General features: G+C 57.7%; 2 protein-coding genes across 2 annotated transcripts; both read right to left on the bottom strand.

Annotated features, from left to right (window-relative positions):
- Nucleotides 1-809: 809 nt before the first annotated feature.
- DRC1 (dynein regulatory complex subunit 1) lies at nucleotides 810-16,653 on the bottom strand. Its single transcript, XM_072855485.1, has 17 exons — nucleotides 16,481-16,653; nucleotides 14,136-14,226; nucleotides 13,486-13,598; nucleotides 11,628-11,811; nucleotides 10,857-10,994; nucleotides 10,052-10,138; nucleotides 9,183-9,305; nucleotides 4,891-5,030; nucleotides 4,420-4,554; nucleotides 4,065-4,294; nucleotides 3,519-3,688; nucleotides 2,902-2,991; nucleotides 2,406-2,492; nucleotides 1,858-2,048; nucleotides 1,330-1,473; nucleotides 1,115-1,217; nucleotides 810-984 (listed from the first exon to the last, which is right to left on the bottom strand). Exons 1-17 carry the CDS (start codon nucleotides 16,651-16,653, stop codon nucleotides 910-912), a joined length of 2,274 nt encoding a protein of 757 aa, XP_072711586.1. The 3' UTR covers nucleotides 810-909.
- Nucleotides 16,654-18,908: 2,255 nt separating this feature from the next.
- Nucleotides 18,909-23,137, bottom strand: LOC140648958 (uncharacterized). Its single transcript, XM_072855484.1, has 6 exons — nucleotides 23,032-23,137; nucleotides 20,832-21,016; nucleotides 20,489-20,540; nucleotides 20,311-20,365; nucleotides 19,148-19,822; nucleotides 18,909-18,924 (listed from the first exon to the last, which is right to left on the bottom strand). Exons 1-6 carry the CDS (start codon nucleotides 23,135-23,137, stop codon nucleotides 18,909-18,911), a joined length of 1,089 nt encoding a protein of 362 aa, XP_072711585.1.
- Between the last annotated feature and the right edge of the window lie 800 nt (nucleotides 23,138-23,937).

Below are 23,937 nucleotides of genomic sequence, written 5' to 3'. Positions count from 1 at the left end.
TGCCTTCCCTGCCCCGAAAGCCTTTCCCTGCCTCCCCCCCTCTCGGTCTTGGCCTTCTTGTTTGCATTTCTGCCCTGTGGATCCCTGTGTACCCCAGGGGTACAGCGAGCAAGCCGCCCCACGGGAGCACCAGCCCTCGAAGCTGGTCCCCCCCCCAGTGGGGACCAGGAGAAAAATGAAAACTATTCAAGGGCATGGATCCCCAGTGAGCAAAAAAAGAAAGGTGTTGTTCTGCCCTGGTATGAGAAAGTGCTTGTGCCGTGTGTTAGGCGGGGGATTCAAGGCTAAAGATAAAGCTGGCCAGGAAGCCTGTACTGGGAATGAGATATAACTGGTGTGAACCAGAGGGGTGGAAGGGAGTCACGGGTGCGACGCGGCCCTCCTGGAGATAACTCTGCCAGTAGCACTGCTTTGGGCTGATATCGCCCTGGAAATGCAGAATTTAGGCACAGATGTAGCAGCGCTGGGACCAAGGAGTCCCCAGGGGGGAGGGAGAAAAGGTGTTGGGGCAGCAAAAGGGAGAGTGGGGAATGAGGTGTAAAATCAGGTAAAGAAAGGTGGGCTCTCCCAAAGCCAGGACCTCTAGGAACGGTGGGGACGCTGACCTGCGGGAGGTGAAAGCTCCTGCCTGGGTTCGGCTCTGCGGAGGGAAGGGAGGACACAGACCACGCAGCTTTGTGGCATAAGCGGGGAAATGCTTTCCCACAGCGCCGTGAGTCCCCTGGATCAGGGGGATGCTTGGCTGCGGCTCCCCAGCACCTTCAGAGGCGAGAGGGATGCTCCTCGCAGGCCACACACACGCTCACGGCCCAGATTTAGGAAGGGTTTATTAGTCCCTGACAGGAAGCCCTGGCTCCAGACACAGCTTTAGCTCAGGGCAGAGAAAAGCCGTGCCCTGGCCCTGGGCACTCACCGCGCTTCCCCGGCGCAGGGCAGCTTCAGGTCCATCCACCGCGTGGGAGGGGAGAGCAGCTTGCTGTTCACCTGCGGGGAGAAGCACCCTGAGCCTGACACCGAGGGGCCCCAGGCAGTGACCCCCGTGTCTGGGACCTCTGCGTCGGGCACGCGTGGCAGGGCGTCCCCAGGCTGCAGGGGAGGAGGATGCCGCACTCACCCCGGAGCTGACGTACTCCTCCAGCAGCAGGCACAGCTCCGAGTTCTGCTGCTGCAGGACGGCTGCTTCGGCGAGCAGGCTGGCCCTGCGCGTGAGGACCTCGCTGGGCAAGGAGGGCAGAAGGTTGATGCAGCCAGTCGGTGCCAGCCCCGCTGCGGTTCCCCCAGCCAAGCCACCAGCCTTCCCTGTCCCCAACGGCGCTGCCAGGCACTCACTAATATTCCTCCAGTGCCACTGCCAGCGCATCCCACAGCTTCAGCGTCGGCTCGGGGATAACGTGCGCCAGGGCTTCCCAGTACTCCCCATCCTTGGAGCTATCCCGTACCTGTAGCACCTCCTTTGCCGATCCGTCCTTCTCCCTGGGGGATGGCGAACAAAGCCCTGGGGCTCAGCTCTTCATGGGTGAGGAACAGCCCCGTACCCCTCAGCTTCACTGAGCACCATCGCCATCGTCACAAGAATGAGCACGACCCCACAGCTGGCACCTGCCTGCCCCATGGCTTTGCTTCCCTCCCCGGGCTGCTGGTCATCTCCTGCCTGGTTGTCCCCAGCCACCCCTCACTCACGCGCTGTCTGTACCCTCTTGCCCTGATGGGACCCTCTCCACCCCTCTGAAATCTTGCAGGGCAGGCAGGGGAAGCTCTTGCTCCAGCCAGGGCAATACAGTCACCCCCATAGCCCCCCCTGTGCCCCAGTCTGGCTCCCTCCCAGTGACGACAGCCCCGCTCTGCCCCTAGTCCTACCTCAGCTTGTCAAAATCCCGCACAAACGCTTTCAGGATCTTTAGGATGTCATCAGCGTGGATGTACACAGATGGAAGGGAGCCCAGCGAGCTCCGAGGGGATTTGAGCTCGTCCCTCTGGGCACTGGATCCACCGTCCTCTCTGTCCTCAGCCAGATCTGTGACATCTTCTCCACCTGGGCTGCCCTGGCTCTGGAGGGAAGGCCAGCAAGCTGGGTACTGTGCCTTCCACCACCTCCTCCTCCTCCCCAAGAGCCACCTTCCCCCTGGGAGCTTCCAGCTGCCCGCAGCCCTGTCCTTTGGCAAATATAGGGAGCTGAAGCAAAAATTCATGTGCAAGGGGCCCTGTTCAGCCACGGCAGAAGAAGATTACAGCCCCTCAGCCCTGGCACGTTCATCTCCATTGTCTGGTCACAGGGAAACATTTCAGGGTCAACACGCTGGTCCCCCTCCCTGACTTCCCTGGGTGTTCGGGAGATGTTCTGCTCTCCCTTTCCTGGACCCCTGGCTCTGCTGGGCTCTCCCCACTGCTGTCCCTGGTGGTCCCACCTGGCTGACAGCCACCTCCTGGGCTTTGTACTTCAGGAAAAAATCCACCAGCTGGTACAGGTCATCCTCACTGTCGATCTCAAGGGCCTGGGGAGCAGAGGAACCAGGTTAGCATCCCTCAGAGACATCACGGGAGGGGGAGCGAAACGAAGAGCATTTCCCAGGAGCAGAGGGTGCCCCTCTGGCAATGCCACGGTTCGTGTGGGACAGCCGGGGGTATCTGTGGATGGGAGAGTGTGAGAACAGGCTGGAGGGGCCCTGGAGATGTTTTTTAATTCATCAGCAGGACGGCCTTGAGCTGAGAAGCGTCTGCCCACAGTGCTTCCCACCCTCTCGCAGTGCTCCTCTCCCCTCGCTGCCCCAGAGTCCCCCCAGCAGCCCAGCCAGACCTCCCGGGGGCAGCTCAGTCCTTTGCCACACGGACACGGGGCAGAGAGCTTTCCCTGGTGACCGCCAGCCTTCCCCGCAGCCCCCGATGGGCCAAGCCACAACTCACCGCAAAGATGGAATCGAGCTTCATGAGGGTGCGCTCGTGCCTCCCCAGCACGTGCAGGGGCCTCAGCAGCTTGCTCTCAATGAGGAAACCCTTGGGAGACACGTAGAGAAGAGCGTGCAGAGAAATAGCGAGCGTCTCCGTCCTTGCCAGCCCGTGCCTTGCTATGGCTGTGTCACCCTGCGACGGCAGGCTGAGCGGGCAGCGTGCGGCTGGCAGGGCCAGGAGGCTCTGGACTAGCCACCCAGCAGACAGGGAAGATGGAGTTATCAGCACGGTGGTGCCAAAAGGACCTCATGATCTGAAGCTTTTGCTGCCTGTCCCCAGAGACGGGGAACAGCCCGGAGCATCAGATGCAGCAGGTTTGCCTGTGCTTATTCTGGCCTGGGGCACGTATATTAGCATCATATACGTGCCACACACAGTGGAAAGACCTGGAGAGGTCTTTCCCAGCCCTGGGGCAGCTCTCTGGCAACAGGCTGCTTGGCATAGCAAGGCAGTGCCATGCAGAAGCCTTCACCCCAAGACGTGGAGCTCGGAAGAGATCCAGTACAAGCTGGGGCAACCAGGGGACAGCACGCCTGCTCCCCGATCAAAGCGTGCGCTACATCATCACGCACCGACTCTTCGCTCACGAGCTCCAGGATCCTCTTGGCAGTCTTCTTGGAGATATTTTGCAGAGGTGTGACTCTATCCTCAACCTTCACTGTGTTTTCTTTTCCTCCTTCTCCACTGCCCACTTCTTCCTTCTTCTCTCTCCCTTCCTCCTCCTGTCCCTCAGAGCTGCTCTCTGAAACACGGAGAAAGAAGGGTGAGCAAAAGCCTTTGTGCTTTGACTGTGCTCCCCAGTCACATCACTGCAGGAGTCACCAGGGAAATCACAATTGTTCCCTGCGACCTGGAAAGCACGCCAAAGATCTTGGGACATGAGCTGGTTTTTGGTCAGCTTGCTGGAACTGGGAGCGCTGGGCAAAGTACGGTGCAAAGATCCCCAAGCTGGCTTGGCATAAGCCAGCTCAGGGCTGGGGACAGCCCCTGCCTGGGCTCGCAATGTCGCCCCTAAGATCCCACCTTGCAACGGCAGGGACAGGAGTGACAGAAGGGGCTGTCATGGAGGAAGGTGAGGGTCTCCCAGTGCCACAAGTGCATCTCCCAGTGCATCCCACCTCTCAGGACCTCCGCAGCCAGCTTGGTCGCCATCCTCTTCGCCTTGTAATGCCCAAGGGGGCCGACATTGTTCAGGAACCAGTAACGAGGCTCTTCCCAGGGCAGCCCTAGTTGCTGCGTGTGAATGATGCGATCTGCATCGAGAGCTTTCCGCATCAGCCCTTTGGCTTCTTCCTCGTTCATAAGCCAGACCTCTGTGAACTTCTCAGCGTCGCTGACAGCAAAGTGCCTGTGCAGAAGGGAGATGGCCCATGAAAGGAGGCTCCATGCCCCAAAATGATGAGTGAGGCACCCCTGCACCTCACTTAGGTGCTCCGAGGACTCATCACGGGTGGATGCCCACGCACGCCCCACCTCATCCTCCTCTGCACCTCCTCGCACTGCCCCGTGATGCGCTCGCAGTCAGCTGCCAGGCTCTGGTTCTCCTCTCCGAACTGCTTCTCTTGTTTGGCCAGTTTTGTTCTCAGGTTATTGAGCAAGCTGTGGAGCCTGGGGAGGGACAGCAAAGTTGGGCATCCCCGAAGAGGCACCTTTGGGCATACCCAGCTTGCATGAAAGCTTTGGGACTTGGGGCTGCTTATCTACTAGTGACTACTCAGTGCCAAGGCCTGACTGACCCTCATGCAGCTGGCACAGGTTGGTCATGGCCAGCCTATTCAAGGTGCTCTGGGGATGGCCCTGCCCTGGGCTAACCCCTGCCCCTGCCCAGGGGTGGGTTGGGACAGAGCTCGTTGGCCTGTGCTAGGTGACGGGCTCCACACAGCATGGTATATGGGAGGCGATGGCAGGTAGAGCAGAACCCATCTTCCAGGGAGGGATTTTTACCGGTTGAGCTTCCTCTTCTGCTGGGATCTGATGATGGTGTTCTCCTCGTCCTGCTTCTTAAGCACCTGAAGGTTGTAGTCCAGCTTCTCCTGGTTCAGCTGATAGATGGCTTTCATCTGCTGGAGCTGCCTCTCCAGGTTCTGGCATTTAAAAAAACCATGAAAACAAGCTGTGCCATGAGCAAAGGCCACACTGAAGCCTGGATCCTACTGACCCTGCATCTCCAAACCCCATCTTCCCATGCACATTTCCCCCGCTAACCCCTGGCCACATGGCATCACTCATGGGTGACTGATGGAGATGCTGGTTGTCCATAAGTACACGCTACAGGGCCATGTCTGAGGAAGGGAGAACGGACTGAAGTTGTACCCAACTTTCACTCAGTGGGGCACTGATTTGGGCCTCTCTCCTCAACGTAGCTGCCGATTTTCATGTCAGTTTTAGGAATTGCATGTCTCTGAATTAACCAAGAGGCTCCAAAGTTACTTGGTGAGCTGGAGGAAGGGACACACAGGAGGAGTGACCGCACAGACTCGAGGTCTTAAGGAAACCAGAACAAAACAAATAACTGAAGCATTTCATAGAATCATAGAATAGAATCACAGAATGGCTGGGTGGGAAGGGACCTTCAAAGGCCATCCAGTCCAACCCCCTGCCAAGAGCAGGGACATCTTCAACCAGAGCAGGTTGCTCAGAGCCCCGGCCAACCTGCCCTGGAATGTTTCCAGGGATGGGGCATCGACCACCTCTCTGGGCAACCTGGGCCAGTGTCTCACCACCCTCAGCGTAAAATATTTCTTCCTTAGATCTAGTCTGAATCTCCCCTCTTTTAGTTTAAAACCACCACCCCTTGTCCTGTCGCTACAGGCCCTGCTAAAAAGTCTGTCCTCATCATTCTTACAAGCCCCCTTTAAGAACTGAAAGGCCACAATAAAGTCCCCTCGGAGCCTTCTCTTCTCCAGGCTGAACAACCCCAGCTCTCTCAGCCCTTCCTCACAGCAGAGGTGTTCCAGCCCTCTGACCATTTTCGTGGCCGCCTCTGGACCCCCTCCACCAGGTCCATGTCTTTCCTGTGCTGAGGACCCCAGAGCTGGACGCAGCACTGCAGGGGGGGTCTGACCAGAGCGGAGTCGAGGGGCAGAATCCCCTCCCTCGCCCTGCTGGCCACGCTGCGGGTGATGCAGCCCAGGACACGGTTGGCTTTCTGGGCTGCGAGCGCACGTTGCCGGCTCGTGTCCAGCTTTTCACCCACCAGTACCCCCAAGTCCTTCTCCGCAGGGCTGCTCTCGATCCCTTCATCCCCCAGCCTGTATCGATACCGGGGGTTGTCCCGACCCATGTGCAGCACCTTGCACTTGGCCTTGTTGAACCTCAGGAGGTTCACATGGGCCCGCTTCTCCAGCTTGTGACGGCAGCATCTTGCTGCATAGCCTGGGGGACAGGAGAGAGGCAGCGAGTTCTCCCCTTGGCTCCACAACTGCAATGGAGGAGACATCTGCAATGGAGACATCTCAGCTCCCCAGCACCCCATTTGTTCGACAGCTGATGGAAAGGAAGAGCCCCTTCCCGGGCTGATTGCCCCAGTCTCCTGGGGCTGCTGCTCTGGGCTGGGGGCATCACACTCTACTGGTGATCGCTGCTCTCTGCCAGCCCTGCAGCTCATTTGGGAGAGAGCTCAGGGGGACGCAGTGGCACGGAAACTCCGGGAGCGGGCAGTGTGACCGCTTGGATGGGTGAGAGGCAGTGTCTGGGCCTGGCATGGTTTAATTCATTAATATATCAGTGTCTTCCATGTGCGAGAGGAGGCAGAAACCTGATACAGAAAAATCTCATAATACAGCGCTTTATGGGGAAGGCCTATAAAGACTTCTTCCATGATAGGAAGTGATTGGAATTAAGCTGCTGCATGGCCTGAAATTACAGCATTAGCCACAGGCTCGGTTGTGCACAGCAATCTGCACAGCAGAGAGACCCAGCAGGTTCTCCGTCAGGGATCAGGCTTGCTCTTGGCCTGGGGGGATCTCTGAGGGCAGGTAAAGAGTCCCGAGCTGTAGGCTAGAAGTAGGGAAGACACCGGTACCTGGGTTAGCTGGCTCAGAGCTCTCCTGGGTAGCCCTACGTACAACAGGGAGTGTGCAACCAACCTGGGAAGACACCCAGAAGCAGTCCCACCTGGCTAGGATCAAAGCTTGACTGAAGAAAAGATGGAGATAAATGCCAGCAGGGCCAAGGGACCTTCTCCTTACAGCAGATGGAGAAAAGCCGTGGCCCAAACCCCATATTTAAAATGCTGATTCCCATCTAGTGAAACTGGAGAGTACTCAATAACCCCCAAACCATGGACTTCATCGTTAGGTCTTGGCTAAGCTCCTGTTTCAGATACCTCAGGACAAAGGTATCACAGGTTAATCAGGAAAATGGGTGTTTCCAACTCCTCTTTTCTTATTCTCCCTGCACTGGAAGGGTGAAGTCCGTGCTATAAAGAGTTACACAACTGCAGTGCTAAAGGGAACCAGGAGAACATCTACTTCATCCCTCTGCCCCACAGAGGGGACAACTTCACCAAATCAGCCCCAGCAGAAGTTGATTTAAGCTGTTCCTAAAACCCTGCATCAAAGAGCAGCAAACCAAGGGCACAGTCACTCTAGCTAACCATCAAGCAAGTCCTTGCCTTTTCTAGGCTTTCCTAGCTTGAAATTTCAACCCTCGATCTGAATGCCCATTTAAATCTTCCCTACCAAAACTCAACCCCATGATTTTTTTCTTGCATCTACAGTGAACACAGAGAAGTCGTCATTCAGTCCATCATGCAGAATTGTCCATATTGTCATTCAGTTCATCAGTCATTCCTCCATCATACAGAATTGTTCATATTTGTAGACTTATCACCTCCCTACAGAAATCTCTTCCCTGGTCTAAGCAGCCTTTCAACCTTTTCTTAGGGGTCATTTGTCTACTTGGTCTGTTCTAGACTCTCTCTCCTGTTCCCAAGCGTGTTGCCAAACCTGGACAAGGGCACGTAGGTGTAAAGTAGAGAGGAATAATTACCTCCCTTGCCTTATATATATAAACCCTCCCACAGCAGCTACAGCTAAAGGCAGCAGGTGCATTTTCACAACAGCCCCACATCGCCATCTGCAAACCTTGACCTCCAGCATTCTGCTGCCTCCCACCCCAAATGGCTCAGAGCCACCTGCGAACATTACACACTCTCTGTCACCTTCCAGGTTATCAATATGAAGGAGAAGAAACCGCAAAGTCAGGACCGCCCTCCCTGGACATGCCCTTTTAGGCTGACAGGGACCTTGCAACAGTAATATTTCACCTGAAGTCGTGCAAAACCTTCTAGACATTAGCCCTAGGAGGACATCCCATGGGATGAGCCTTTCTAAAGTCCAAATGCAACATGTGGCATTTCTACCGTGCAGCCGGGGAAGCAACACATGCCAAATAGAAGGGAAGGTGTCAGCGGCGGCAGGGCTCTCTGCTGAGCAGGGGAGGCTCAGCAAAGCTAAACCTGATGCTGGGCAAAGCTAAACCTGACAGCCTTAGGACCAACGCCGGGGCTGCCGTCCAGGGGACCAGCAGGATTGCAGAGTGTCATAGATGCACTGCTTTGCTGACACCGCTGCCCACAGAGAGTGCAGTGGATTAAAAGGTATCTGTATCTTGGGGAAGCCACAGCTACGAGGTTTGGATCTGCAGTGAGAGCCCCTGGTGCTTGTTCAGCCAGTGGTGTGCCAGGGCTGTGCTCTTCCACTGCATGCTCTCCTGCCTGAGTAAGGGCAAAGTCATGATAGTTCTCACACCAAGTGGACTTCATGGGCATTAAAGAAATCATGGGTCTATGGCTAGATGTCAGAGGAAAAAGCTCACACCTCCTAGGACAAGGACCCTGACAAAGGAAGAAATTAGGTTGATCTGGAATGGTCTGGTGTCAGGACACTCACACTATTTGATCCTCCTACCAATCATGATGCCAGAAGTAGCAAACCCCTCGACCTTCCCAGGTGCTTCATACATCTTAGAGCTACAGTTCATGTGCTACAGACCTCTGAGAGCCAAGGGCAGGCGGACACTGTGGTGTAGGACCCATGGAGAGGAGAGAACAACAGCTTGATGGAGCTGTTGACACGGGGCTGGACTGTGCACACTGAAGAGCTGAGATGACCAGATACCAGCTGCAGCTTTCAGACCGTCTACCTGCCCCACAGAGCCAGCTACACACAGAAAAGCCCAAGGGGATCTGCTCCACTGCCTCCCCACATGGCACACACCAGCCTTTTCTGTACCTGCACATCGTTCTCCAGCTGGATCTTCATGCTGTTATACTCCTCCTCATCCTCCACCCGCAGCTGATTCAGCTGTTTCTCAAACTCTTCCACCTTCCTCATACGGGCATGCAGGTATTCCAGCTATGGGCAAAAGGACAACATCATCCATCAATAGTGACAGCTTCCTCCCGCAACCACAGTTCCTTTGGCTAGCCCAAAGCAAGGTCATGCATGCCTAATTCCCCTGCAGAGCAGGCTGAAAAACTGCCCCTTTGCCCCCCACACTCCTGAGGAACCAGCTGCCTTCGTGCACGTGTGCTTTTCAAGGCAGCCCAGTGCTGGAGAGCAGCACTGGTCCTGGCAGCCTTTGGCCCCTCACTCCAAGAGAGACATGGAGGGGCTGGAGCGTGTCCAGAGAAGGGCAATGGAGCTGGGGAAGGGTCTGGAGCACAAGGCTGATGGGGAGCGGCTGAGGGACCTGGGGTTGTTTAGTCTGGAGAAAAGGAGGCTGAGGGGAGACCTCATCGCTCTCTACAACTGCCTGAGAGGAGGGTGTAGAGAGGTGGGGTCGGTCTCTTCTCCCAGGTAACAAGTGATAGGACGAGAGGAAATGGCCTCAAGTTGCGCCAGGGGAGGTTTAGACTGGATATTAGGAAAAATGTCTTCACTGAAAGGGTTGTCCAGCACTGGAACAGGCTGCCCAGGGCAGTGGTGGAGTCGCCATCCCTGGGGGTATTTAAAAGCTGTGTAGACGTGGTGCTTAGGGCCATGGTGTAGTGGTGGAATTGGCAGTGTTAGGTTTACGGTTGGACCCGATGATCTTAAGGGTCTTCTCCAACCTAAATGATTCTATGATTCTATGATTCTAAATTTCATATGGACCTTACCTCCTGTGTGTTGTGGGCCTGGATGGCTTTCTCCCACTTCTTCCTGTTGTTGTCCAGCAGCTCTCGCCGTTCAAGCTCAAAAGCTTTCTGTGAAGGAGACAGAGCCCTTCACCATCATGTTGGCACCACTCATTGCCAACCTTACACTAGTCCAGGCCAGCAGCCTCCAGGAGAGGTTCGGCTGCAGACTGGTGTCGCTGTCCGATGAACACTGGCCTGATCTCTCCTCTCCATGCCAGGACCCCACTGGCAGAGACCTCACACCGTGACCCCATGGGCACTACTGCTATCAGCCACCCAGAGCTGGGAGGGATGCTCTTGGTGGTGGGTAGCTCTGTGAGTTGACTGGAAATCATTGCTTGATGATTAGCGGTGGAGCTTGGTCAGACAGCCACCTAATTTCACCTAATGAGGCATTAAATGGGGAGAGATGCCCTTGCTCAGCAACAAACGCAAGTTTGATCTGCGAGGTGGGACTGTGTGCTCTGCAGAAGGTCAGGCTAAAGAACCACAATGGTCCTGATGAATAATCAGCCATCAAGCAGCGCCAGCTTTCACATGCCGCCGAGTTGCTCTGCACTGAACCACAGTCATTCACAGCACGGTATAAACCAGCCCCTCAGCACTCAGCACCGTTCAGTGCTCTTGCTTGGCCATATTTCAGCTCATTCACCAAGACATCAGCCCTGCTGCTCTGGACAGTAGCCAGGGCAATGAGCCTGAGGGCTTTTTACCATAGATGTGGAGAAGCAAGCGGCTGCAGGTTTTCTCATTGGACTCTTCCTCCACCATATGAACTGACTACCTCAATCTGTAGGAGTTTGTGACGGTAAGTTTTCAGCGTGATCCTGATCTGTTCCTCCATTCTCTCCAAAAGCAGGTGGATATCATCCGACTGCTTCTTAATGGCCTGCACGTATTGCTCGTCTTTGTTTTTCAGCTCCTGGAGGAGGAGAGCAGATGCTGAAATCAGAGAGGAGTATTTGACCAGGAATCCTCAGGGGCTAACTGAGAGGGTAAGACCCAGATGCTGCCTTTTCCAAAGGAGAAGAGGTGATGAGAGCAAAAAACCAGACAGTCAAGAGGTAGTTAGGAGGGAAGACGGGAGGAGAGACAGATCATCGCTGCCAAAAGGTCCAGGTGAGATGGAGTGGGAGGTGACATGCCTGCAGACACACCACTCCTTCTCGGGGGCCAGGGAACTTGCTGCGGGGAAAGCTTTCTTCCCTCTACAAAAACACTCCCCCTCTCTGCTCATTTGCCTTTTTTTTTTTTTTACTGTGCAATCTGGGACCTGTTTGTCTTACTGCTACGAGTGTCCCGTGTGTCTGTCCTTGTACGCTGAACAGTGCCAGGGCAGCTGATCTCATCGTCTGCTCTGGGGACACTGGCACTGCAGTTTTGACCCGGACTAACTGACACGACATGGATCTCTGCAATGTACTGGTGAACTGAAGATCCAGACAGAGGGATGACTGAAAAGCCAGGCAGGGATGATCGTTATTTTAGAACAGCATCCTCCAGAGCTTGAACCCTTCCGTCCTTCCTGGTTGTCCCTGCCTGGTCCCCACGCTACCTGCTGCAGGTCACCGATGAGCTTGTTCTTCTCCTCCAGAAGCAGCGCGCACTGCTGCTGCTGTTGGTTCAGCAGCTGCCACAGCTCCTGCGGGATCGTCATCTCCTTGGCCAAGGCCCACTTGGAGGTGATCTCCTCAAACTTGGATGTGCTAGACTTGGCTTCATTCTCCAGCTTCTCCACCCTGCAGGCAGTAAGGAGCACATGGCCAACGGGGAGCTGGGGCAGGGCGGAAAGTGCTTCAGACGTGGTTCGGTGGCCCACGCTGCCGGAGCACTTTCCTGCATAACCCAGTTTGAATTCAAAGTGGCATCAAGATATCCGTGGAGCAGCAGCTTTCTTGCAAGTGCTTGTTGGAGCATCACACAAGGGCAGAGCTGGCATCCTGCGGGCCCTTCTCTTCAGACAGGCATTTCCCCAGCTCTGCCCTTGCCCAGTGCTCTAACAACGGCTTACCCAGAGGAGAAAAGACTAAAGAGCTCAGCTCAAGCAGCAGTCACCTTTGCAAGGAGTGCTAGTCCTTCTGCCAAGCGAGCTGTCTCTGGGCAAGACGTGATGGACAAGCAGTGCCAAACAGCCTCCCAGCTACGTCTAGACTTGGGAGCCAAACTGTCCAGAGACCATACTCCAGCTAAAGCCAAATGGCACTGAAACAGCCCACGTCCATATTACAAAACTTTCTTCTTCCAAACAGAGGCACCATCCCACATGCTCTGGAGATGGCCCTTGTCTCAGGCTGAGCAGCAGCCACCACCTTTGCCACCCCCAAACCTGCTCTTCGGGCAGTTCCTGGACACAGCACCTGGTTCCTTGATGAGATTCCCACTGGGAAACCATCCGAGCAAGGGACACGAGTCTTGCTACAGCCAGCTTCCCACAAAATGTTCCTACAGTGCCCTCCAAAGGCAGTAGGAGCAAGGACTCGGTGTTTCCTAGCTGATCTTCGAGTCCTGGGAGTAGAGCTGAAAGAGCCAGTCCTTTGGAGACTGCCCAGCTCCTCTGGTGAAGCAAACCTTGCCCAGGAAGGCACACAGAGAGGATCAGAGAATAATGGAGGCTGGAAGGGCTTCGGGAGATCACCGGCTCCTGGTCACAGCAGGATTAACTTCAATGTCAGTGTAGGTTGTGCAGGGCCTTGTCCAGGCATGTGCTGAGTATCTCCAAGGAGGAAGATCTCTGCAACATCAGGGGCCCCTGAGCCAGCATTTGACCACTCTCACTGCAAAGACCTTAATATCCAGTTTCTCAAATTAGCACAGCCTCACGTTCTTCCCACTCCTCGCACACAGCCTGTTGTGGCTGGCCCAGCACATTCCCATGGTATGGCTAATAACTACCCCTATCTCCATGACTGGAGGGCAACCTCTGGAAACAGACCATTTACTGAGCCACCTCTTAGCACAGGGTGGCATGTTCTCCACCACGGTGTCACCTCCAGGCTCAGGAGAGCTGCTCGGCAAGCCAGAAGCAAGGGCAGCTGTGCCTGTGCTTCTCAAGCAAGGAGACCACAAGTGTACAGACTCCTGGTGAAAAGCTGAGAACCAGCTGCATTCCTTGCACTCTGGAGCTGAAGATGTGATGGGTCTGGAGGAGACTGGTAACCAGACAGTCCGTAGTACTGCAATGGCACCTGGGGAAGCCACCAGCCTTGACCTGCACAGCCCTGTAAAGATCCAGCTGTGGCAGGTGGGACCTGGAGGTTCTTTGTGTGCCTAAATTTTCCTTTTGAACCTAATTTCAGTGTTGCCCTAACTGCTAAACGTTCCTGAATGACCAGGGTTAGGATGTCCTCCGAAAGCTACACCAACATCTGCACTGCTCCTTCCCAGCAGCGCAGACCCACCGCGCAGTCTCTTACCTCTGCAGCTTCAGCTCTGCCTCCTCTGCCCTCCTCTGCGTTTCCCTCAAGTCAGCAGCCACCTGGATATTTGTCACCATCTGTGTGCCATCGAAGAGCAGCTTGGCCAGCCTCTGTGAAGTAGGTGGTACACATCTCATACCCGGAGATCTGAGCTCTGGAGGAAGGGATGCTGGAGAAACCTCTCCAGGGTCTGGCTCCTATCCCCATGCTGAGGTGCCTTCGTGGACCCATAAGCCCCATCTTCCCATGCTATGGCAGGGTTTGATGAGCACTGCAAGGACCACAACGCATCCATGGGTCCTCCCTCTCCTGGAAAGCCCTGCAGGCCATCAGCACCAAGAGGAATGTGCTCAGAGCACCTTGTGTTGCTTCCCCTGCGTGGGGCTAAGGCTTTGGGTTGGGGTTTGGATGCATGGTGTCAGTCCCAGATCCTTCCAATCCATGGGCTGTTTGTCCCAGGGAAATCATATCCCCAGGATCCAGTCCAAGAATCACCCCCCACCCAGTCCTGAGGAGTTTCTGTCCCTGCTTCTTCTCACATAAACGCTGCTGTGCGACACTAAGCATCGCACAAAGCTAAAAGGAGGGTAAAGTCAAATGTCTAGAGGTCAGGGATCCGAGAGGACCTTCCTGTCCTACTGCCGCACCTGCCTGCTCTCCTCAATCTGCTTATGGCTCCTTCTCTGCTCTTCCTCCTCCTCGGCCACCTTCGGCTCTGCATCTTCTCCAAGGGCCTCCCTGGGCAGAAAAGGGGAAAAGACAGAACATTTTGCACCACACCATCTTCCTAATGCTCGGAGATGGCCTTGGATCTGGGATCCCAGCCCAGACTGCATGGCTCAGCACAGCACACTTCGCTCTCTCTTCCCCTCGGGAGGCTTAGACCCAGGCCAGGAGGTCCCCACAGATGCAGAAAAGAGGTAGGAAAGGGTGGGACAGCCTCTCCGAGGGAAAACAGGGTCTGGGCTTCCCTTTCTGGAGCTGGGAGTGCAGCCCAGGGCTGGTTGCTCCTGCAGCACAGGGCTGGGGGGCTCAGCCCCTGTTTGCTTCCCAGGGGGAGGAGGGCAGGGAGCAGAGGCTGCCTGGGAGCAGCCCTGAGGTGGCTGTGAGGGACCCTTGCTTGGCCACGAAGACAGCCAGCTTCTGTCTGGAGCCATTTCAGGGTGGGCAGCGATCCCGTGCTAATTCCTTGGGATTAGTCTAACCTAAAGGGAAGGCTCTGGGATCAGGAAGAAGAAAACAAGCCTCTTTGGGTGGGAGTGGATATTACTGACCTAGGTACGGTTTGGTCCCGTGGTTTGGTAACAGGATCCACAGGCACCTTGTTGCGGTTTACTCCCTCTTTGGAGAGGAGATGGCGGTTACTGCCACAGTTTTCCCCAGGCGGGGGGAAGACGGGACCCTGACCCAGCCCCAGCTCAGGAGAGGGTGGCAGGGTACTGCCACTTCATGGCCGGATCCCACCCGGCTTGGGAGAGGACGCCAGTTCAGTCCTGCCTTGGGGAAAGGTGTGCCCCACTGCTGGCGAGTCCCAGTTTTGGGAACGACATCGGCCTGATCCAGGAGGCCACTGGCCTGGTGCTGATTTTGTCCAGGACTCTCCCTAACTGGATGGTTGGCAAGTTTACTTCAAACGATGATTATAATTGTACTCATCATGATAATCATCTGCATTGTTGCTAGTTGTGCCTTAAAATGTGTTAGACGACTAATTGTACAAGTTACTACTGGAAAGAATATACTATTAATGAGAACTAATAATGAGACACATGAGGACCGTGAAGAAAAGTCTCATAGTCTCAAAGCGGGAACTGTAGTCTATCAGGAGCTGGTGGAAGGCCAGGACTTAGGTAAAGTTAATAAGGGGGATTCAGACTGGAACACAGAACGTCTAAACAAGAATTACTGTCCTTGGGAGTAAAGCACCTCCTGGAGAAATATGTAAGCTAATTAAGATGTTTTGGGAACCATCTGAAACTGCTGGTAGAAGTGTGATAAGAAGCACCCTCACGCGAACTATCCTCATGATAATACTGAAAGTCAGAGCCCTCGAGCTGGAGACCCCGGCCCAAGCAGAGACCCCCCACCTTTGGGCATGCGCAGAATATTGAAGTAGCACCGTAGGTTTAAGTTGAAATAAGAGACATTTAGACCAATAGAAAACTGCGTTGTGTAATTACTTATGCATGTGCATAACTAGACTGTATAAATACTGTACCTGTATGACCGAACTTTGCGCTAGCTTTGTGGAGCTACCACCTAGCACCCATCTCGGAGCAGACACGAAATAAAATACCTCTGCCCTGTGCGTATATCGGCGTCTCGCACACCGGGTAAACGAGCGCACACTTGTGGGATAACACGGGGGGGGCAGCGGGTCCATGGCAGGGAAGTATCGTGGGGAAGGGAGTATGGCTGCCCCAGTGCTGGGCTGGGGACAGGACAGGGACATCCTTGACTTTGGGCTGAGCTGGGATCGAGAGGGTTGGTCCCTGATCTGCTGCCGTTTGGCAGGGAACAGGGAATGTCTCTGACCGGTTCAGGATTCAGGGTGGTCCCTGACCCAAGGCCAGCTTGGGGAGAGGTCCTGGGTGCCCTGAAGGCCGGCAAGGCCACGCTGGGTCCCTGCCCCCTGCCAGGTCCTGGTAGGGGTCCTGGCCCCAGTGCCGGAGTGGGGCAGGGGATGTTCTGAGCTCTGGGGAGGGTCTCTGAGCCGGTGCGGGTCCTGGGTGGGGGCTCAGGCCTGGGTGCCAGTTTGCGGTGAGGGGTCTGGAAGTGGCTCTGGTTTGGGGGTGGGGGCATCAACCCCAGTGCCAGTTTGGGGCAGAGGAGATGATCTGTGCCCAGCCATGGGCTTTGAGGAGAAGGTGCAGGACTTGGTGCCGGTTTGGGGCAGGGAGGGGCCTGGAGCCGGCTCTGATTTAGGGGGAGCCGGCTCGGGGTGCAGGCCACGGCAACCGAGGCAAGGGGGGGGACATGCCCCGTTTCTCACCGGCGCTTGGCATCGAGGCGGGCAGCGATGCGGCGGCGGCGGGCGGCGATGCGCTCCTCGGGGCCGGGGCCGGGGTCGCTGAGGGCCAGGGCCGGGGCCAGGGCCGGGGCCGGGGCCGGGGCCGGGGCCCGCCCGCCCGCCGCTGCCGCCTCCGCTCCCGCTCCCCGCCTCATCCAGCCCCGGCTCGCCCGGAGAGGCAGCTACCGCGCATGCGCAACGGGGCTGGAGCGTCTCGCCGTCGCCTAGCAACTCCAACAGAGCGCGTGCGCACCGCAGCCCCACCGGCGGCTCCGCGTCGCTCGGCAACGGCACGACTGCGCATGCGCGCTCCACCTTCCCGCTCCCCGGCGGCGCGCGGCGCGCTCCACACAGCGGCCGTTGCTGCGCATGCGCCGAGAGGCAGCTGCCCTGAGGCGGGGCGGCGGCGGGCTGGGTCCCGAGGGGAAGGGGCGAGAAAGGGGGGTGAAGGGCGAATTATTGGTGCTGCAAAATGGCCACGGGGGTACTGTGAGATACTGCTGAGGGCCTGCGTCCTCTGCGCCGCACTGCTGGTCCTGGCTGGGCCTCCTCTTTTGCCTTCCTCCTCTGGGGGTCCCATCCGTGGCTTCAGTCCCAGAGAAATGGGGCTGGAGGATGGCGTGGATGCCGAGGCTGCGCATCCCTCAGCGGGGCTGGTAGAGGTGCCCAGCTGGCTACTGTGGGGCAGCCAGGCTGGGGTTCTCAAAGCCCTTTGCCCAGGGGGGCCATGGTGGGTGCCCTCCTGGGGAGCTCAGCCCCCGGCCCCAGGGGAAGGGGAGCAAGAGCTGGGGCTGCATCGCTGGAGCCCTGGCAGCGCTCCCGAAAGGCTCCTTGGAGGGACATTCAGAAACAAGGATGAAGCAGGGGCCTGGGATGGAGCAGCTGGGGACGCAGCAGCCCCGCAAGGGTGGGGACGAGGCACAGAGTGGCCCCAATGCCTGTGCCCCCTGCCAGCACTGTCCCCGACACCCTCGTAGCCATGGAGGTCGCTGCCCCCCCATTCATTCAATAACTGAAGAGCTCTCGGGGATGTTTTAAGGATGCTGCAGTTTTATTCCGATACAGGCTTAGTTTCACTGCCGAGTTCTCCGCCAAGGTCTGGTGTCGCCGGGAGGAGCGCGCGCAGCTGCTCATGGACTTCCTTGCTGAGGTCCACGTGGCCCTCTCGCTGGGTCTGGCTGGCCCCAGAACAGACACGTGTCCACATGCAGGGTGCAGCTGATGGGGAGGCTGGCAGGACCTCGCCTGGTATTTCGGCAGGTCTTGGGGCGGCCACCAGCAGGACCGAGGGGCTGCTGCTGGGCAGGGAAGCCCCGGTCACTTCTCCCCGTCGTCTGCAGGCTGCACTGGGGTGCTCCCGGCGGGTAGTCTCTTCTTGGCCACCCTAGGAGAGAGAAAGGAGATGAGGAGGGACCCCAGGGCTCCACTCGTCTGCGAGCAGGATCCCCCGGGACAGGGAGGCCCCACAGAGGCCCAGGCTGGGGGCAGAGGGGGGGCTGGGGTCCAAACGGGCTCTCTGAGCAAAGGGGCTTTGGGCTGTGTGAGCAGCGGGCACCTCCTGGGCATCCCTGGCATTTCCCCTTGCCCTCCGCAAGCCCCGCAGGATACACACGTCCCTCGGCCTCTTCCACGCACCAGGCTCCTGCACCTCTCTCTGCCTCTGGGACGCATCCTGCCCCTCCGCGTGCTTTCCCTCCCAGCAGTCCCGCGTGTGCGCGGGAAGCACCGGCTTAGCCAGGGACATCTGCCCGCTGCCAGGATCCCCACAGGCCCCGAGTGCCCATCCCAGCAGAGCCCAGCAGGGCCCCCTTGCTGGTGGAGGGCAGTGGGGGAGGGAAATGGGGGGCCTCTCCTAACTGCCATGACCATCCACCAAAAACCAGCAGCCTCTGGCCCCACAGAGAGGGGCAGCCGAGCAGCTTGGTGGTCAGCTGGCTCAGTGCACACAGAAGCCACGTGGCTATCTGCGGGAACATCCCCACGGGGGCCAGAGGGCCCACACCTCGCGGGGAACGTGGTGCCAGTCCCGCTCCTGTTTAACAGCCCCGTCCAACACAAAAATCAACGAGAGGCCATCACATCTCTCACCGTCACCCCAGCACTCCCAGACCACGCTATCTCCTCCTACAGAAACACCTCCCCAACAACACAGCTTCGACGGCTGCACAAGGCAGCCCAGTCCCGTCCCCGTCCCACGCTGTGCTCGCCCTGCCCACGCTCCTCCCAGGCCCACCTTCTCTTGCCGGTGCTCCTTACGCCTCCATCGCCATGGCGCGGAAGAGCGCTTCGACCTTAAAGCGGAGATCGAACGGCAGCGTCTGGTCCTCTTCCGTGGTGCCGTCGGGTGCCGAGCTCTCTGCTTCCCACAGCCAGGCCCACTTGGCCCCGACGCTGCTCTGCACCCTGGCCTTCAGCTTGCACCAGGCCTGGGAGATGCGCTGCAGACCGAGCCCCTGCCCCAGGCCCTTGTACCCCACCCAGGGCAGGGGCTTCATCCCAACTCTGCGCAGCCGGTCCAGGGCCGTCGGGGAGGGGGGCTGTGCCCATGGGGGCAGGGGCTGCGTGGGGGCCAGGCTGGGGAGAGAATCCCCCTGCCCGGCTGGCGGCAGCCCTGCACTGCTGCTGTCACGGCCTTCGGTCCCTGCCTGCCTTGCAGGAGGAGCCCTTGCGTCCTGCCGGGCCGCTCCCATCTCTCCCGCCGCTGCTCCCTGGGCCCTGAGGACGGGGAAGAATGGCTGCGAGCCCTCGCTCTCCCCAGGGCTCCTGGGCAGAGGCGCCTTGCAGTCCTTGCAGCACCTCTCCGGGGCTATTTCGGGGAGCCGCTGGGTTATCTCCCACACGTAGCCCGGCTCCCCACCCACGGCCAGCTCAAAGCCCAGCCCCACTTCCAGCTGCAGGTCCTCCTCGTGCACCAGGATGTCCACGGTGTGGAGGAAGGCCGCCAGCACGGGCAGCTCCTGTTCTGCCATGGGCTCGCTGTAGTGCGGGCAGCTGCCCACGAGGCATCGCCGGCACTGCGGGCAGACGAGGTGTTCTTTCTTCACGTCTCCGCACAGGACTGGCGCAGTGCTAGGCTGAGTCTCCTTCAGCTTTCCCAGCAGGTCGAGGCAGATTTGGGTGATGTCCAGGGACTCCATGAGGGATCTGGCGAGCTCCTCCATGTTGGTGATGGAGGGCTGGTTCCTGAGGAGCTCTGAGCTGGTGTCAGCACTGACATTTCCACCTTGGTCCACCTCTCCAGTCTCCTGGGGGAGCTCCCTTGCAGAGGCTGCTTCCCCGCCGCAGCTGCTTTCCCAGCATTCTCCTCCATGGGGCTTCCCCCACCTGCAGGGGGAAATACCGGGGGCTGCTGGGGGACAGGCGAGACCCAGCACCCTCTCTGTCTTCTCCTGACCGACTGCGGGCGCCTTCCAGGCCGAGGAGAAAAGGGCCAGCCCAGGCCAGGGGCTGAGGACAGAGAGGGGCCACTGCTGGGGCCACCGGTGGGCTCTGTGGGAGCGGGTGTCAGCAGAGGACATTGCCCTGCAAACCTGCCATCCCCGCAGGGGGTTGCCCTGGCCCTCCCCAAGCCATCCCCCCTTCCCAAGCCATCCCCCGCCTCCCTCGCCCCCCAACCCCATCCCTTCCTGGGCTTCCTCAGGGCATCAGGGCTGACCCCAGGCCCTGGCTCTGTGCCGGCTCCTGCTCTCGCCCACCCGCAGCCTCCCCAGGGCGACGGGGCAGCTGCACGGGGCAGAGGGACCCACGAGTGGGGTTCCCCAGCCAGGGGCTCCCAGAGGGGGCCACCCCCTGCAGGGAAGGGCTCTCCTTACCCTGCCTTCAGGCTCTCTGCAGACCCCTCCACGCCTTCCCGGGGGACGGAGGCTCCTGGAGGAGGAGGCAGAGGGAGAGTGAGCAAGGGCGGCCGTCGCGGGGGCTCCAGCTGCAATGGCGTCTCTCGGCCGGGAGCCGCTGCGCAGCCCGGCACAGCTCTGGGACGGGGCTGCTCACCTCTTGGCTTCTTCCTCCTGCTTCTGCGTGAGCTCTTCCGCACAGAGGTCCCCTGTCCCCAGAAAGCAGGCCCACAAAGTTAGTGCGGGGTGTCTCCCCTCAGCCAGGAGGGCCCCTGCCCAGGAAACAAGGACCCTGGGAAGGGGAACGGGAGTTACAGGGACAGGAGTGTCCCTGGCCCCAAGCCCGGTGCCTGAGCAGGGGCCTGGCTGGGTGGGCAATGGCCACTGTTCTCTGCTCCCTCCCAAAATGGGGCCCCTCCCGAGCACCCCGCGGACGGGCTCCGCCCCGGGCTAACCCCTGCCCAGGGAGTGTTTGGGGCGATGCCAAGACGGACACCTACCTTGGTATTGCTGTTGGGCCACCAGGTCGTGAAGATGCTCACCCCCAGGATGGCCAACAAGCCGGGGTGCAGGGCAGCACGAGCGTGCAGAGGCCCCAAACGCTCAGGCTTGAGCAGTAGATGAGCACCGTCAGCTTCCACTCCTCCATCTCGCACAGGGAGTTCCAGCGTCTCCTCCAGACGTTCTGCATGGCGAGGGGACGTGCAAAGGGGTCAGCTGGGGAGGCCGAGAAACCCGGCGAGATCCCCTGAGGGGAGGAGAGGAGAGGCTGCGGTGACACCGAAGCACCCCGCTCCTACCTGCTTGTTTGCTTTTTCTCCCATCTCTGATGGGTTTGGCACACTCATGCCAGCTGCTCGCTTGCTCATTGGCTCGCACGCAGCCAAAGTGACACCCCGCCTCCCCGAAAGCTGCTATTTAAGGGCCACGTTTGTGATGCAATGGTGACGTGGCACCGACACACAATGGCTGCCACGGCGACCCAGGGCTGAGCTGGCGCTGGACATTGTGAAGCCATCGGGAGCAGCCGCGCCCAGAGAGCCCCCGTGTCAGGGTTTGGGGGTGCAGCGCACTCCAGGACATAGCCCAGCGCCTAGCAGGGGAGCGGGCAGGGAAGGTCCCTCTGGGCCACCCACCTCCATCCCTAGGCCAGGATGGGCCACTGTGATGGCTACCTGGTCCTGGTGGCTCCAGGGCTGCTCTGGCACCCCGTGGGGCTTGGGGGACCTGCTGGTGGCCCCGGCAGCAGCCCCCCACTCCCATCCCCAGGGGCTGATGGGTTCTCACCAGCCAGGGACACCCTGGTGGGCTCTCGTCCTGTCTGTTGCACCAGGGATGCTGGCCAGGGCCCTGGGACAGCCCGTTGGGGTGTTTGCGTGGCTGCAGGGAGGCAGGGAAAGGCGAGGGGGAAGGATGGGGAGTAGGTCAGGCCAACTCGCCTCAAGGGTTTCTCAACGAAATTCCCATCCACGCGTAGGAGCTGTCATGGTGCCTTTTCTTGCCAGTGCTCCCTATGCTTCCCTTGCCATGGCGTGGAACAGTGCATCGACCTCAAACTGGGCATCACGTGGCAGTGGCCGGTCACCTCCCACACTGCCCACGGGTGCCGAGCTTTCTGCTGGCCCCGCTCGCCCCCAACGCTCCTCCGCACTTTGGTTTTCAGTTTGGACCAGGAATGCCCCATCCCTGGAAGTGTTCAGGGTCAGGGTGGATGAGGCCTTGAGCAACCTGACCTAGTGGATGATGTCCCTGCACAGGGCATGGGGGCTGGACTAGGTGGTCTTCAAAAATCTCTTCCAACCCAAACCATTCTGTGATTGTATGAGTCTGTGAGACCTCAGCTAACTACCATCACAGGCAGCAGAGACTCAACTTGGGGAAGAATAACTTCATTTGTTGCCAATGAAAAAGAGAGTAGGAGAGTAAGAAACAAACCCAAAAGTAAAAACACCTTCCCCCTCAGTCCTTCTTCTTGCCAGGTCCAGCTCGGCTCCTCCATTCCCAACTCTTTGACCACCTCTGCCCCAAGGGGCAAAGAGGGATGGGGACTGGGGGTTGTCCTACCGACTGGGTGCCTTCCAGGCCAAGGAGAAAATGGCCAGGCCAGGCCAGGGGCTGCGGACAGCGAGTGGCCACTGCTGGGGCCACCAGTGGGCTCTGTGGGAGGATGTGTGAGAGACTGAAAGAGTTAAATTCTCAAACATTGTGGCAAAGCGAGGCGCCATTTGCCCATCGGCAATGGCAGGTTGGCAGCACAGGGTGGGGGAAGGTGGGAGCTGGACACAGAGATCGCGTCAGAGGATGCGCAGGTCCAGGTTCTGACAGACCTTACCATATATGGCCAGAGGGCACACAGGGTTTATCTGAGGAAGGGGCTTGCGACCACTCCCCTCCCCCAGCGCCTGCACAGAAGATTGAGAACTCTCTAGAACAAGAACCATGTAAGTCCTCAAGGGGCCTAAATGGAGGCGGGGACTAGCCTATAAGAGACATGCCCTCCAGGGAAGCACGCGCACGTCCACCGCCCTAGGATTGTCATGTCTGTCATTGTCATGGTGGGATCCAAGGGTGGTGATACTTTTCCTTTCTCTATCGCCTCTTTTCTCCTTTACTTTTCTCGTTTCCCCCTTCCTCTACTCTTCCACTATATGTAAGTTTTGGATAAAGTGTGACGGGTTGCCCGGAATATAGCTCCATTGCCAAACTGCCTCTGTTCGTTTGTTGGGCTTGCCAGTTCATTAAGTCTGTCCGCTTGTCGAATTCGCCAGTTAATCAAGTTGCTGGTCAGAGTGTTCCTCTGAGTCATTGTCGTGACTCTGACTCTACCGGCCACACGGCTCTGTCGAGCAGAGATCAGCCTTTGTCGATACAAAGTGTCGATACACTTTGTCGAAACCCTCGGGGAATCAAAAAGATTCACCCGTCTCGCAAACCACCGAGTGGGACGAGACAGGGGATGTGCAAAGGGGTCAGCTGGGGAGGCCAAGAAACCCAGCGAGATCCCCTGAGGGGACGAGAGGTTGGGTGACACCAAAGTGTTACCTTAAACCATTTTTTCTTTTTAATAATAATGAAAAAGTATAGAAGTTATTAGTAGCTAAGAAGGGATCACAGTTAAGAGTGGAAACTAACATGATAATTGCAGAATCCTCAAGGTAACAGATAATGCTCGGGCCAGGTAAGAGGGAGCTGGCACTGCACACTTCACCAACAAGCATGTGTTTCACTAACTAGCATCACCTCAACGAATGCAAAGCTGTAACACTTCAAGGAAGAGTAACAGGAACATCCTCCTACAGGGAAGGTCGTAAAGGTAAAGGGACAGCACAACCATGCAAACAACAGGAATCACAGTAACTACAGGAAAAGTAAAGACGGCAGGGGGAGACTGGGACCACCAACCCAATTGAGGGACGAAAGGACTACCCCCCACACACACTCCTTTTGAGCATGCACAGTGAATTAAAATCACACTGCAGCTTTAAACCTAAGCAGAGAAAATACAGACCAATGGAAGAAGAGGATGCTTAGTCAGCCTAATGAATATGTATTAGATAGGTGTGCTATGTTAACTTGCATGTATAAATGTTGACGAGAATTACAGTA

This window comes from Ciconia boyciana, chromosome 3 (genome assembly GCF_034638445.1).
Source record: "Ciconia boyciana chromosome 3, ASM3463844v1, whole genome shotgun sequence".
In the NCBI taxonomy this organism is placed as follows: Eukaryota; Metazoa; Chordata; class Aves; order Ciconiiformes; family Ciconiidae; genus Ciconia; species Ciconia boyciana.
Note: the sequence above shows the minus strand (reverse complement) of the source record. Positions and strands in the feature narration are given on the sequence as shown.

Bases quoted from the DNA above. Each gene is read 5' to 3' on its own strand.
- DRC1 (XM_072855485.1), bottom strand. From the start codon at position 16,653: ATGAGGCGGGGAGCGGGAGCGGAGGCGGCAGCGGCGGGCGGGCGGGCC. The intron at 2,049-2,405 runs GTGGGACCACCA...CCTTCCCTCCAG, and splicing joins AGGAGGTGGCTGTCAGCCAG to AGCCAGGGCAGCCCAGGTGG. The intron at 985-1,114 runs GTGAGTGCGGCA...TTCTCCCCGCAG, and splicing joins AGGAGTACGTCAGCTCCGGG to GTGAACAGCAAGCTGCTCTC.
- LOC140648958 (XM_072855484.1), bottom strand. From the start codon at position 23,137: ATGACTCAGAGGAACACTCTGACCAGCAACTTGATTAACTGGCGAATT. The intron at 21,017-23,031 runs GCAATGGAGCTA...CTCGCCATGCAG, and splicing joins AAACGAACAGAGGCAGTTTG to AACGTCTGGAGGAGACGCTG. The intron at 19,823-20,310 runs GTAAGGAGAGCC...TTCCCCCTGCAG, and splicing joins GCAGAGAGCCTGAAGGCAGG to GTGGGGGAAGCCCCATGGAG.